The sequence below is a fragment of the Orbicella franksi genome, chromosome 5 (genome assembly GCF_964199315.1).
Source record: "Orbicella franksi chromosome 5, jaOrbFran1.1, whole genome shotgun sequence".
NCBI classification, from domain to species: Eukaryota; Metazoa; Cnidaria; class Anthozoa; order Scleractinia; family Merulinidae; genus Orbicella; species Orbicella franksi.
The window spans coordinates 18,804,786-18,819,900 of NC_138149.1; the positions used below are offsets into that span (position 1 = coordinate 18,804,786).

At 36.8% G+C, this 15,115-nt stretch overlaps 2 protein-coding genes across 3 annotated transcripts in view; one reads left to right on the forward strand and one right to left on the reverse strand.

Annotated features, from left to right (window-relative positions):
* Positions 1-15,115, reverse strand: part of LOC145487527 (uncharacterized) — a 572,009-nt gene that overhangs the window by 415,596 nt on the left and 141,298 nt on the right. The window lies entirely within an intron of this gene.
* The window catches only part of LOC145487550 (zinc finger protein 830-like), a 105,152-nt gene that overhangs the window by 82,829 nt on the left and 7,208 nt on the right, over positions 1-15,115 (forward strand). For both annotated transcript variants that reach the window (XM_081466378.1, XM_081466379.1), the window contains 2 exons: positions 6,367-6,444; positions 12,056-12,132. In XM_081466378.1, the coding sequence (XP_081322504.1) occupies positions 6,367-6,444; positions 12,056-12,132 (155 nt within the window). The remainder of the gene's footprint in view (positions 1-6,366; positions 6,445-12,055; positions 12,133-15,115) is intronic.

The window sequence follows — 15,115 nt, forward strand, 5'->3', positions numbered from 1 at the left end:
AATTAACTTTGCTTTATTTCCTAAAAACTAAATTTATCCACTTACTCTGTAGTGATCAAACAAAGGAAGCTACAGCATGCTGCTGTTTAGGATATCAAATTTAGAATGGAATAGACCAAAACAGAATACATAGTGACATAATGCAAGTGACTACTTAGAAAGCTGCATGGCAATCCCAAGTTTTAAGAGCTATTGCAAGTGTTCAACATAGTGCATCTGCCTGTATTTTAAAATGTTGTTACAATTTAGTTATCGCAGTCAAAACATCTCACTACAGATGATCGAATGATCTAGGATACAGCTACATGCTAGATTATTCTGAATTCAGTTGGTCACAGTCATTACGAGTCAACACAAGGAAGTGCTGTGGAGACTGTTTTTGGCAAAATATTTAACAGCCAATGTAGGAAATGTTAATATCAGTACATGATCACTATGTTGTTGACCACAGGACTTGCAGTAACTATAAATTTTAAACTGACATAAGTTTCAAATGACCTGCGGAGCACTGTTCTGGGTGAAACAACGGACTTTCATCTGAATACTTTAAGCTTGAACGTGGGGTACGACAGGGGGACCCGCTCTCTCCTTACCTCTTTGTAGTTACTATAGAAACATTAGCAATTGCGATTCGACAAAATAAAGATATAAAAGGTATCTCTATTGGGAGTGAGGAGACAAAAATTCTTCAATACGCAAATGATACGACAGCAATACTTGCCGACACAAGCTCTGCTACTGCTCTTTTTAGGCTATTAGATGATTTCAAGATTGTCTCTGGCTTACAGATTAATTGTTTTAAAACGGAAGTTGTGTGGATAGGTTCTTCAAGGAACTGCAAAGCACAGCCTTTTGGGATTAAATGGCCTAACGAACCAATAAAGGCTCTAGGAATTTATTACACGTATGATCAAAAATTGCTTATTGAAAAGAATTTCATAGAAAGATTAGACAGTATTAAAAACCTGACTAGAATTTGGTCCTCAAGAGGTCTTTCTATTTATGGCAAAATTACACTTATCAAATCTCTATTAATCCCAAAATTTGTTTATGTGTCATCTTTAATACCTACCCCACAAGAATTTGTAAGTCAGTTAAACCAGTTATTATTTCAATTCTTATGGCATGGTCCTGATAAAGTCACACGTAGATCGGCGATAAATGAACACTCCAACGGAGGATTAAAGATGATTGATTTTGATAGCATGATAATATCGCTTCGATTGGCATGGCTAAAACGAATAGTTAGCTCAAATGATGGCACCTGGAAAAGGTATCTGACATATCACCTAGAACGCTTTGGCGGCCTTTTCTTGTTTCATTGCAACTATGATGTTAGCATCCTTCCACTGAATATTTCTCTATTCTATCAAGAATTACTGCAGTGGTGGTCAGAATTTAGAGATATGTTCTGTGCAGAAAAAAACTGGCGTTATATTCTTTGGAATAACAAACAAATACTCATTAATAATAAAACAGTTTATTATAAAAGCTATTTTGAAGCTGGTGTAGTTCATATCAACGATCTATCCTTTGATTTAAATAACAAAGATTCCTTTTCCCTAGTTTCTAACAGGATTTCGAAAACTAATTTTTTAGTTTGGGCTGGTCTTCGATACTCCATTCCTTCCATTTTAGAAAATAGTACTCATAAATTAACAACAGGTGAACTTTCTCTAAAAATTGACGAAAATATATTTGATGTGACAAAGAAGAAATCTAAAGACTATTATACTTTACTTGTAAGCAGAAAGGTTCTTTTTCCAACTATTGTAAACAAGCTGAAAAATGAATTTCATTTTACACTCGAGGAAGTTAAACAAATTTTTACGATCCCGCATAGTGTTGCCCTTGAAGCATATGTTAAGGCATTTCAATACAAAATTCTTAACTCCATTCTTTACACTAATGCTAAACTTTACAAAATTGGCTTTAAAATGAACAACTTGGGCTCATTTTGTTCATCTGAACCAGAAACGCTATATCACTTCCTGTATCTCTGTCCTTACTCGATAGATTTCTGGCGTGACTTCGAAGTATTCTGGCACCAACTTTTAAAGGAAAACATTCGACTTTCATTGCAAGATGTTTTAGTTGGAATGATACCACAAAACTCCCATTCTGCTAAGCTGCTAAACTATCTAATTATAACTGGGAAATTGTACTTATGGGATTGTAGAAGAAGTCAAATTCTTCCAAATATATATATGGATTTAAAAAGAAAATTGCTGTAAAATATGAAACGGAAAAATATATAAGTCTGCATAGTAAAAAAACAAAGGATTTCTTTGAAGCTAAATGGATAGTGTCGCCTCTTGTAAAAGCTTAATTATTGAAAGGTGTTAATATGCATTCACTTTCTGTATGTTGACCTATGTAACACTAATTAATATGTTATTTACATTATATTTTGTAAATATTTAGTTATAGTTTGTTGGAATTTTTTATTTTTGGTTACCGTCTATTGTTAGTGATATTGGTGTTTTTAGTGTTGTAATAACATTAGTTGTAGTAGTATTATTAGTACTAATTAGTTGTATTATATTATTAGTATTAGTAATATTAGTTGTTATTATAATTATGTAGGTAAGTAACTAATTTGCTGTATTAATATCAATTTGTTTCAATAAAGATTTTAAAAAAAAAAAAACTGTTCTGGGTGAAGAGCTCCCTTTAGTTTACACAACTTGCATTGAACCTTAAACTTCAGCAGAGGTGTGATATGAGGACACACAATGAAGGCAGGTCAGGACCATGAGCTGTTCATTCATTGCTAATTCACCGTGCCTATCATTCACAATCTTCCAGTTTACTAATTTATAGGTGAACTTAATGTTGGCTGCTGTTTCCATAATATGGTTTTTGTGCTATTTTGCTGGTTTTTTGTTGTGCTTGTCAGTACTTTGAAAATATTCAGTTTAAAAAGCATACTTTGGAATTGAATTACCGGTATTATTTGCAAGTAAAGGTAAGTCAGTTTTTTTTTTCACATCTCCCATCTGCAATTTTAGTTGCAACCGCTTTAAATAGCATGAGGTATATTATTTGTCCAAAGCATTTATCTCATATATCTCAACCAAGCCCTCTTTCCATTGAGCTCGATTTCCCTTTTAGTTGGCCTCACATGTACTGAGAACCCAGGAATGGACACTTGGAGCAGATGCAAGTTACATCCAACACCTAAGCACTAGGTGAAGAGAAATCTCAAACTCTCGTCAGTTTGAACATTGATATTGCCAGTGGCAATGAATGAGGCAAAGTCATTGGTAGACCTTTTACTTTAAACACATCCAAGGAAGTTGAGCAAGACCAAAATCGTGTTATCCCATTGTCTGCAAAATAGATCCACACAGTACATATTTAATCTTGGATTTGTAAGTTGAACAAGAATTTGCTGGAAGTGTGACCTGGTACAGGGGACAAATACAATTACTTTTTACCACTTACATTAAAGCAAAACATACCCTACTTTCCCCATTAAGCATCTAGTTTTTTAATTCCATATATTGCAAATTATTTATGTTACTTTGAAAGAGCCATAGCTCATTAGCAAGCTGTTTATGATTCCTTTTGGTTAATAAGGAAAGACAGCAGGCGAAACTCGATTAATGAAGCTTTACACAAGTTTTCAAGGACAAAACATTGCTTAGATTTCGAATTATTTAACCCTTTTCTTCATAGGTTTTACCTCTCAGCTCTCTTATCGTCGAACGAAAACATAATATCTGTCAACAACCATGCTTTTGGCAAGCAATACACTGATACACTTCATACACAAGTCGAGATATCTAAGAAAGAAAGTGCCGAAGGTAGGTTCAATTCGGGCACGTTAAGATCAAATTAAAAGAGGTCAGAAATGGAAATAATTTATCTTTCAACCATAGAGATTCCATGAACCACGAAGGTTTGATTCCTAAAATCATCTGTTCAGCACTGAAAATGGTGGCTTTGTAAATTGAGTAGAAGTCATCTACAGCTATTACTTGGCATGCGGAACATTTTATATGGATGTCATTCCAGATTTCTTTCAGCATCGGATGTGAGCGAACCTCCTATAATTCATATTTTCACATCACCATCAGCGCATGGTGGTGTTTGCCGTTCAGCAATCAGATGAAAATGAGCTCCAGGAAAATTTCTCCCGGCATGCTTTGCGAGTCATGTCCAACACCGCCTGGCGGCGGACAGGAAATTAAACAAAGTTAACACACAATTCTTCGAAAACTTCTAAAAACAGCTTTTATATAGTGGACATTGTGTTTCTACTGATAGCAGTGAATTGCCGGGATTTTAATTAATGATAGCCTTTTATTTTCGCCATTGAAATTGATTTGTCTCTTGTTCGTGTATAATTATTGTGTTATTTGCACCCAACACATTGGCATAGATTTTCGTTTATTTTCTAAGGGAAATACTGCAAGTTCGAGCATGAAACTTGGCATGGTATATGTTTAATAATGATATTTTAAGGTTGTAAAGTAAAATAATCGAAAAGTGAAGTACCAGATGCATTTTTATGCTGTTAAACATGACCTATATTTTGCCGTTATTTTTGACACGCTTCATAGGTGTTTTTAAAATGGTTCGGAAAACCACTATATCAACATATCTGAGATAAGTTTAAAACAAAAAATAAATTAGAGTGGTTGTTCCACATTTGTGTGAAGTTTGAAGTCAATCGAATGTATTTTAAGACTTAAGGAGCACTTCGTCCTCTCACCTTATTTTGGTCATTTTATTACTCGAAAAACCGCACTTTAGAACAGGTAATTTGGCAGTCAGTAAGCCGTTTGTTTTGAGTTTTACAAGGGTTAGTCTGTTTAGAGCTGACGCACTTTTGATAAACCATTCTGTTTGTTTTGGTAACACTTAAAAAGACATTAGTAAAGCATTCATAGTTTCCTTTTGAAGGGAACTGCATTTTACCGTATTTCTCAGGTTTTTTTATAGATGACATAGCACCATAAAAGGCGAGAAAGTTCGTTTTGACATCAAAGCGCTCCTTAAATTCATTAAAGGATAGAAATTTGCTTTCATCCCTCATAAAGTGCCTGACCTTTTGAATTCCCTTAGCAGACCATGATTTGTAATACATTGGCTTCTTCCCAACCTTTACAAGAGAGTTGTGCCATAAGTTTAATGACAAAAGGTGTTCTACGGATTTTATTGTATCCTCAAAACACGTTTCTGTCCATATTTGCACGATTTCAGTAACGAAAGGGTCGGGCACATTGATGTATTTAGAAACGTCCTTTCTGTCAAGGTTGCCTCTGAAGAACTCTACTCCACCATAATCTTCAAATTGAAAGTCAAACAGCAGCTTCCATTTTCCACTATTATCGTCATTTAAATATTTTCTCACCCAGGATAGCTTAAGTGCTTTATTGAAGGAGCTTCAAGCACCTTAAGTCCCCCATTTTCATAGTCATTAATCATAATGCTTCTCTTATTTTGCCTCCCTTACCATCTCAAAGAAATTGATAGAAAATGCTATTGATCTCATCCAACACCTGTTGATTGGTTGGTAAGGGAGAGAGCACATAAACAAGCTGTGAAGCGATTAGGCTTTTAAGCACAACAATTTTTCTCAAGGAGGTTAGGCGGTGGTATTCCCAGCAGCTTAAACAACAACGAATCTTTTCTAATTTTTCTCTGTGATTTTCACTTATACTTATTGTTGGGTTTGTTTTTAGGAAGAAATAATAGTGGCTCTTTTCAAATACTGTATTAAAAATTCTACAACTTCACACAAAATTATGCTTCATTATTGAGAAGAAATGCAATTTTAAAGCTATCTAAAAAATTGCACGTTCTAATCATGTGACCAGTGATGTAACAACCACAAGGTTGCAAAGAGTGTATCTTCACAAAAATATAATAAAAATAGCCCCCTTAACTGTGACATGGCAGAAGTCATGTGGCCATTTCCAAATGCTCTATAGCATTACCCTTTGAAATATGTGAAGCGCTTTCCAGTTTTTCCATACCTGTCCTCACACAGGGGTAAAATGCACTTTTAGACATGGTCACATGACTGGTGAAGTCATCACACCAAATTTGCAAAAATATCTATTTCATGGCAAGTGTTTTTTTTATGTAATACAGCAACCTCCCGGATTTCAAAACTGACAACGTTAGTTAACATGCAAATTTTTCAGCTGCATAGGATGCTGGGAAGGTTCTTATTATAATTATAATATTGTTTTTAATTATTCAGGTTTTTAACGCACTAATATTTTTCTGTTTAGTACATGCGTGATCAAAATCCTCTTTCAGTTGAAAATAAGCTGTAAATAAAGGTAAAAGTACTTACCTCTATAACGTTCGTTTGTATTTTTAAATTTTGCTCTCTGTCACACACTTTAGATCCGAAAAGTGGAATACAAGGATCCAGCTGAGGAGGAATGGGAAACATTCCAGAAAGTAATGCAAGTGGAGACACAGGTAGTTACAGTACATTGTCATCTTGAACAACATTTAGATAAGAATGAAACATTTAATGATTATTGATATACACAGATTCAGCCCATCACTGGAAGTTGCATGGAAGCAAGGCCTAAGGGCCAAGGTGGAAAATATGGTGGCTAATATAAGCATTTAAGTCACAAGTGTTGTGCTGCAGCATTGTGTAACAATCGCTCTGATAGCAGGAAAGATCTAATTTTTCACACGTTTCCGAAAGATCAAATTCTAAGGGAAACATGGGAGATAAAGATGAAACATGGCGACAAAAAATTCGCTTCCAACAGAGCCCTCTATTGTTGTTTGGAGCACTTTGTCGAGATGGACTACAGAAAGATTGCCCTCTTGTTGCAAGTTTAACTTCCATTTGTCCAGCTGTTAATGTTTCAATAAATGATGTTTTCAACTGTTGAGGGGATTGTTACAAAAATGATGTCAGTTAACCATGTGATTTACTGACATGTTTGATATTGGGGGGTACAATGGATTCAGGAAATTGTGCAATATTTGATTTCTTTGGCACTTGCCAGTGGGTGGGAACAGCTATATCATTGGCAATGGAACATTGTTCTTTGCCATACCCTTCGTTTAGCCTTCCTTGCCCTTGGTTGGTAAGCTGGCAAGAGGACTGTAATATTATTTCTTCAGTAGTCAGTGAAGTAATGCTCACAGAGGTCCAGCTTGTTTGAGCAACAGATGAGCTGCTATGCACAGAGGTTGGAACAAGTGAATTGGGAGCAGTAAAATCCTGAAGTTGTTCATGAATAATGGAACCTTTAGCAACTTTGCCAACTATAGTCATCACTGTTTGGATTGACTTGTGATATGGTAACATTGCTCCAAAGGGTATGTGGGGATTTATGCTGTTAAGATCATGTTTCAATTTAAGAATGCCATCAACATCAAGATTCTGAAATTTGGGGGGCCTGGGATCATAAAATTGTGATTGTAATCCTCTTTTCTTCCTAGCAGATAGGTCAGAGGCATGGCTTGGTTTTACAAGGGTTGAGACCATAACTGGAATTCTACCGCTCTTTTATTTCCTTTCCCCCATTGCCTCGGCTTCGATGTGCAGCATCTGTTATCAGGGGTGGAAATTTGTAGTTGCGAGTTTCTCATCATGTTCTCAAGCTTCCAAATTATAGCCATTACATGACAGCAACACCCACAGTTGCAAGGGGGACATTGCCTTTCACATTTTGCTGCCTGGATCTTGGGTGTTTCTCTTCTGTTGATGACCAATTTTACTTTGTACTTAACATTTCTTTTGTAGGATGTCCAACAAGAAGGGTGCAAATAAATTATATTTTTTTCCACGTTGTTATATACCTGCATTTCATCTACGAAGTTCATCATACGAAGACCCTTGTCATTAGAGTTTATAACAACTTCAGCGTTTGCAGATTTCTTTGATGACTTTCCTGAATTTTTAACTTGTTCGAAAGCATCCATAGGCACAAAGGATGGCAAAACAGAAAAGTCTTCTGAGAATAGCGTGGACTTGTCCAGTGGGTAGCTATCAAAACACGTACTATTGGGGCTGGTTTGCCCAAGGACATTCTGCTCAGTTACACTGGAACACACTGGAGCGCTTAAGCCTCTCAAGCTTTGCTTTCATCAGGGTCAGGATCGTAAACCTTGTCTCCGTAATAGGGTATTGCATTGAATGCTTTTACTCTGCACACAAGGGAATACAAAAAGCAAGTAGGTAAGTATTCACCTGGAACAGTGCAACGCACATAACCATCCAGAAAACAAACAGCAAAACAAAATATCGAACTTACTTTTCAACGGGATCTTCTTTTCTTCTGCATTTAAGCCAGAATTTTAGCTGCAGTACATTCCATTTACCTACATCTTCTGAATTACCGACCAAAAAACATGGGATATCATCTGGAGTGAGATTTAAACTCATTTCTTGCAAGGCTTTGTCTTCCATGACACTTAATTTTTCCGCACAACTTTTAAGACTTGCGCCAGATGGCCCTTAGGCGTCACTTCCATGTAACTTCTGGTGATGGGCTGAATCTGTGCATTGCAAAGGACTCGAAATACTAAGTACACTGTTTTAAAAATGTGTTGAAGTGTTTGTTCAGTTTTGGAATACTTCTGTTACCTCGAGCAAATGCTAAAGCCAACTATTTCAAACAGAAGATCGTGGAAAACAAAGATAACATAAAAAATCAGTGGAAAATATTGAAGCCAGTCACACAAGCACTGAGCCATGTAATCATTGACAATGGGTGTGATGATTATTTTACATCATTTACTTCTTCACCAATGGAGATGAACTTGAATTTTACACGTCTGGTTGCAAATAACTAGCTCCTCCATCTCGTCAACAACAGCATGTCTGAGACTGTCACAGATGTCTTCAAAATTCCAACAATGACAGAGAGGATAATTGAAAATGACTGGAAGAATATCCCATCTCACAAAGCCACTGGCCTAGATAGCGTCAGTGTTCATATACTAAAAGAAACTCTACCAGCTGCACTTCACAAAAAAGATTCCACTACTGACTTCCAATCCTTTCTAAACCTCTAGAACAGCACGTATCTGCAACTTATCAGAAACACCTGTTAAAGTATAATCTGCTGTGCAAACATCAGTCTGCTTGTCGACCTAATTATTAATGTGAAACTGCAGTAATTAACATTACAGATCGTTGGCTCAAGGAATTGGACAGAGGAAAGCTTATTGGAGCCATTTTGCTTGATTTAAGCAAGGCATTTGACTTAGTCAATCATGACATTCTTCTATCCAAATTATCAATGTGCTTCACTAGAGAGTACACTATGCAATGGTTTAAATCATATTTGAGCAAATGCTGGCAGAAATGTATTGTATTAGGGAAAACATCAATGCCACTTCCTCTAATGTACTAGGAGTTCCACAGGTATCCATTTTAGGTCCATCATGTTTTTCAATGTACGTAAATGATTTGCCACTTTCTATACAAAATTCTGAAATTGATGTATGCCAATGACACTACCATCTGGTCAAGTGGTAACATGTGTGAAAGCATACAACAATTACTACAAGAAAGTCTAAATAATGCAAATTGTTGGTTCAGCCTTAATTTAATGGGATGAAGCCCAATGCCAAAAAAGTAAGCAAATGTTAATTCTAAGTACTCAAATCCTCGTTGTGCGGACAAGACCTGCATAAATTTATTTTGGATTGATACCAAACTAAAGGAGGCAATGGGGAAAAAGCCTCTTGGGACTAGGATACACAAAAATCTCACTTGGAATTTGCGTATTGATTATGTTATCAGCAAGCTGAAAGTTCTGCAAAATTTATCTGTTCAAAAGGTGAAAACATTTTCTATCTTTGCACTGTAGGAAATTATTGTTAGTATCATTCCCTTGTAAAACCGACTGGTTATTTCATTTTGCACTGAACAGTAAGACTACTGTAGATCAAATAGTAGGGTTGTTTGATACAAAATCTTTTCAAACAAATGTCTTGATTTTTGAAAAAATGGTAGACTACAGTTGACAGTGGTAAGGGCATTATGCAATACTGGTCAGAAAAAAAATGACATTGAATTTCAGCACTAAGAAATGTTTGCAACCAAAATTGCCCCTCAATCACATGTGAAAAGAGTTGATACACTTGTTTAGCCAGTCATTTTAGACATTTTAACATAAATACCTTTTGTCCCTCTCCACCTATCAATGTTATTTCAGGATTACTTTGAATTCCAACCTTTGAGCAACAACTTTGATTAACCCTAACCCTAACACTGTACAAAAAGTAAAGGATTTGTCTTCCTAAAAGCAATGGTTTGTAATTTATATTTATATTAACCTATAGATAAACATAAAGTAAGAGTAAATCCGACACTAAAAGAATTAATGTACTTTGTGCTGATAGTATGCAACTTGATCTTGGTCTTAAATTGTCTCAAAGAAGTCTCTTGTTTTTGGGACTTCAAGATTTGGAAGACCGAAGACCATAATCGTGTCGGTTTGTGATAAAGTTAACAAATTAGACAAATGAGAGGGACGTTAACAATTTACTACCTTAAACATCATTGTAGTCTTATGTTGTCTCATTTCTGTTTGGAATCCCAGCCAAGTTCACACCAAATATCTTTGCAGTGTTTCAAGTGCCATGCCTGAAACTTAAAATATTCTACACTACAGTACAGTACAGTCAAGAGCCCTCCCCTACCCCACCACTTTAACAAGGTGGTAGAGGAGACCAAACAAGAGGTACTCCAGCCTCTAACTGTAAAGACCCCCTACCCCATCTAAATAGGTCAACAGAGTAGCAGTTAAAACTTCCTTACCCGATCTGTATAGGTGCAGGTAATAATCAAGACCTCCTGCGCTATCCATAGGGATGGTGGGTAACCTCTGTCCCATCCATATGGGTGGCTTTAAGCAATATAGGAGGTAAGTAACTGTCAAGGCCCCCTACCGCTTCCATTAAGGTGGCGGGTGGGAGATGCCCTGCCTCCAATCTGGATAAGCCAGCAGGGGTACCCTGTCCCCTAAAGTTGGGTCCTTGTGTGGGACAGTTGTTTTGACCTAATAGTCTTATTAATAAATAACTCTCAATTTGTAATGGTAATTGGACGAGGAGGGTTCGGAGAATTCGGGACAGTTATACAAACCTGAGACGTAGTCGAGGGTTTGCATAACTTTCGAGAATTCTCCCAACCCTCGAGTGTTTAGATGAGGCTATGTAAACGCGGAAAAAGTGCTCTATTGCTTTTATAAAATAATTCTCAAAAATTAATACGCGAGAATCTAAAACGTCACAACTGTGTTTACATACTCTGATCTAAACAAACCTATCGGCCAATCAGAGCGCGCGTAGTAGCTCAGTTATATTATAATCACATCTTAAACCTATTAGTAGACTCAATTCAAAAACTTATCTGATGGGAAAAGCTCACCCTTCATCGCATGTTTGTAGTTATATGCCAAACACTGTTTCTTTGACCGATTATCCAGTTGCAAATGATTATCAAACCCACCCACAATATCCTCAGCCTAACCCACAGAAAATGTCGAAGTAAGCCCAATATATGAATACTTCCTCGTCTTTTATAGAAGAATAAATATCGCCATTCTGAACTGTATCGGGATCGAATCTTCTCACATACCATTTACCTTTACAACAAGAAATTTGATTTGGCTGTTTATAGTAGATTCAATCTGATTGGTGTGACATACATACATCTCTCTCTCACTCACTCACTCATTCATTGACCCGTCCATAACATACCCTGATGCGCCGACTTTTTTACAGAAAAATAACTCAAGAAAGTTAGTAGCGTTTTCCATAACTTTTGTAAACAGCAAGAAACATTAACAAGTAAGCCATTAGAGCACACATAATTGACATGCGAATGGCATAGGTATCCAATTAAAGGTTTCCAATTTCAGAGTTGTAATTGGTTATCTGTAATTGGACACCCACATGATCGCGTACCTTTAACGTTACAAATGGCGCGTGGAGAACCAACCGATCAATAATTTTCTTATAGATACGGTTAACAGTTTTATGATGACAGTTTTGTGCATCCAGCATTCATTTCAACTTCATGAATTTGAATGTTGTTTTCTTTCTGTAGGTGTCACAATCTATTGTGGAAGGGGAAGATGAGGAATCCAGAGTGGATAGAGAGTTGTCAGAACTTAGTGAACAAAGGTACAACCACTCTGTCTTTCTCACTTGAAGGCTCCAGTTTTGTTACATTTTGTCTTCTGTAATTTTTAGTTCAGAGTGCACTATTGGGATGGTTCTGGGGGCTGCCTGCCACCATGGTGCTAAGGTGTAAACTTTAATGTTTGTTTAATTAATTAATTCCAATTAATTAATTAGTCTAGAGGCAAGGAAGTGGTGGGGGTGAGGTGGGAGAGGTACATGTGTACCCTACGTAAAACATGTTCCATCTACGTCAGTTAGGTGTGGACATCGCAAAGCTATATATTGGTTTCAAGTAGCCCCTTGCCCTCCTTGTGGTACTATTCTCTTTAGAACAAAACTAATTTGCTCTAAACGCATGCTCAGATTAGTTAGCATTTGTGTCTTCTATATATATAACGTGGAGGATACATTGCATACGGGATCACACACAAATGTTGAGTGGTTTTCCTTACGGCAGAACCCAACATGTAACAGGCATGCATTCTAGTATCGTTAGTGTTACACTATGTTTCCACGCGGTTTTTGTGTGGCTTACACGAAGTGTAAACCACGCAATGTCATGGTCCAAGATATTTATTCCTGGATTTGTCACGGTGAACAGAGCGCTTGTCGCGTGGTTTGCTATCCTCAAGGATAGGCTCCAGTCTACGCTCGGCTAAGTTACATAAGCTTCAACAAGTGGTCTTGTGTCGTACGGCGCACTAGCCATCGTGGTCTCTAGTTTCCCCTGCTTTTAGTTTTAACGGTAAGTCGTTTTTGATTTTGAGCTTGGTCTTGAGTTCCACATCTTATCATTTTTTTAACTCGTCGAAAATCTAGTTATTAAGTACAAATAACGAAACCCGTCTGCGATTGTTGTTCTACTTTCAGGTGTTCATGCAAGTCAACAAATCGAGACAATGGGAGAAAAGTTCCTCGCGAAAGCTAGGACAGACTTGGCATGTGTCCAGTGCAGGTTCTACAGGAGCCGTTGTACTTTTAAAAGCCAATATTCATTACTTTGATCCGTCAGAAGTTTAAAATGTCTCCATCAGTGACCACAAATTCAAAGACAGTACCGCTTGAGTTTGAAAACTACATAAGTTGAAATCACAGATGCTTTCTCGAGACTTTCGGAAACAAGAGGGTAATATCTTTCATCGCTTTACATTTGGATGGATTTAGTGGAATTACTTGTTTACAAATGTAGTTCACGGAAGAGGTCATTCAACGATCAGTTGACTGGAAAGCCGTCGATTTGCGGAATATATTTTTACCCTTTTGAGTAAGTACGCTTCTTCGCCTCAGTTTGAATATGAACTGTCACCTTTTCTCTTTGTCCAAGGTAGATATTCAAAAGTGAAATAAATTACCATATTAGAGTTTATTTGCATTTGTTTACTGTACTAAGAAATCATAATCACATTGTCCGAAAAGTAAGCTTAGTATATTTGGAGATTTAGACAGTGATTTCTTTGCTATTTTTGTTAATTAGCATTGTTGACCATACATTAATGTGATGTATGGATTTGCCTTATTTAAATTTGTTAAGCCATATATACAAGCAATTTTATTTAAAACTGGATCATTGCATAATACAATTGTGGAGTCTAGGAGCCTCAAGAAGAACGGTCTCGTCGATGGAACGTTCCAGGACCATGGACTTGGTTTTCAGCCTGACTCTCCTCACAAGCCCTCTTTCAATCTTGTTTGGTTTTTCTTCCAGGATGAGACCAAGGGACCACAAGTTTTTTACCACGAGTACAATGTCTCCAGTTTCAAAGTAATGCCTATACATTTTCAGTGATTGCCTTCTCACTAATATAGCAATTCAGCTCCCAGATACTGATTTTTAAAAACAAACTCCAACCGAATGAAATAACACTAAGCATAAGCCCACAAGTACGCATGGCGGACCTATTGGTTTGGATGTTTTTACAAGATAAGAAAGTTAGGTCATCGTGCAGTAGGTCACGACAACATCTTAATTGTTTTAGAATCCGCAATTTGAAAACCACAACCACAACCACAATATAGAATAAAAAAGAGAGAGGTCAGAGAATCTGAGTCTAATTTTACTCCTTCCTTTGCTACATTGCTTTTCCTTCACTTCCTGATAACTTTTGCAGTTTTGCGAACACCAAAAGTCTAAGATTTTTCTCACATTAAGGTCATCTATTCAGCGTTTATTTAATGTGATTAGTTTACTCTATGTCTTCCATGTCTTGGACTACTGTTAGAAGCCGGCAAGGATGAAAGCGAATTCAGGCTAGCTAATAGCACCAATTTACGTTGGCCAGTGGCAAGAATCTTCGAAGCTGCCGGCTTGCAGCTTGTTTGTTCAATGTTTACTACACAATATAGACACCTAGTTTACTGCAAATTTGGGTTCCTCGCTGTCTCAATATACCAGTTTACTAAGGAAAGAAGCCACATCGGGTTATGATGGTGAGTCTTACTGTCAGTTTAGTAAAACGTTGGATTCAAATTTCCGAGTCGTGTTTTTTTTAAGTGAGTGTTTGGGTGTTTAGAAATGTATCACATTATTATCGATGTATTTGTCTTTCGTCGAAGTTGGCAGTTTTATCGTTTAATATCTAGGATATTATCTTTTAATTTTTTTCTTTCAATTCGTGAGCACAGCAACTAGCCTTCCTGGATGTCTGATCAGATCAGGCGAGCCATGAAATCTTGCGATCAAATGAAGTGGAGGCCTGTTAAATGGATAGTTGTTACTGTTATAAGAGTATAAGGAATAAAGTTACTCACTGAATTGAATTGGCCAAAAGGAATTTTTTTTAATGCCCTGCATACCCATCATGTCGATGATTCTTCTATATCGTGGTCTACTCTTAGGAAACTTAGCTTCTGACCACATAAGAGGAATTGTCGCTGTGCACTGCAAGAGCTAGTTAGTAATGGTGCCATTGAGAATGACAACCTTTGAATAGCTAATGGTTAGATCACTTGGATTGCAGTCAAGACAATTCACGACTATTCTGCA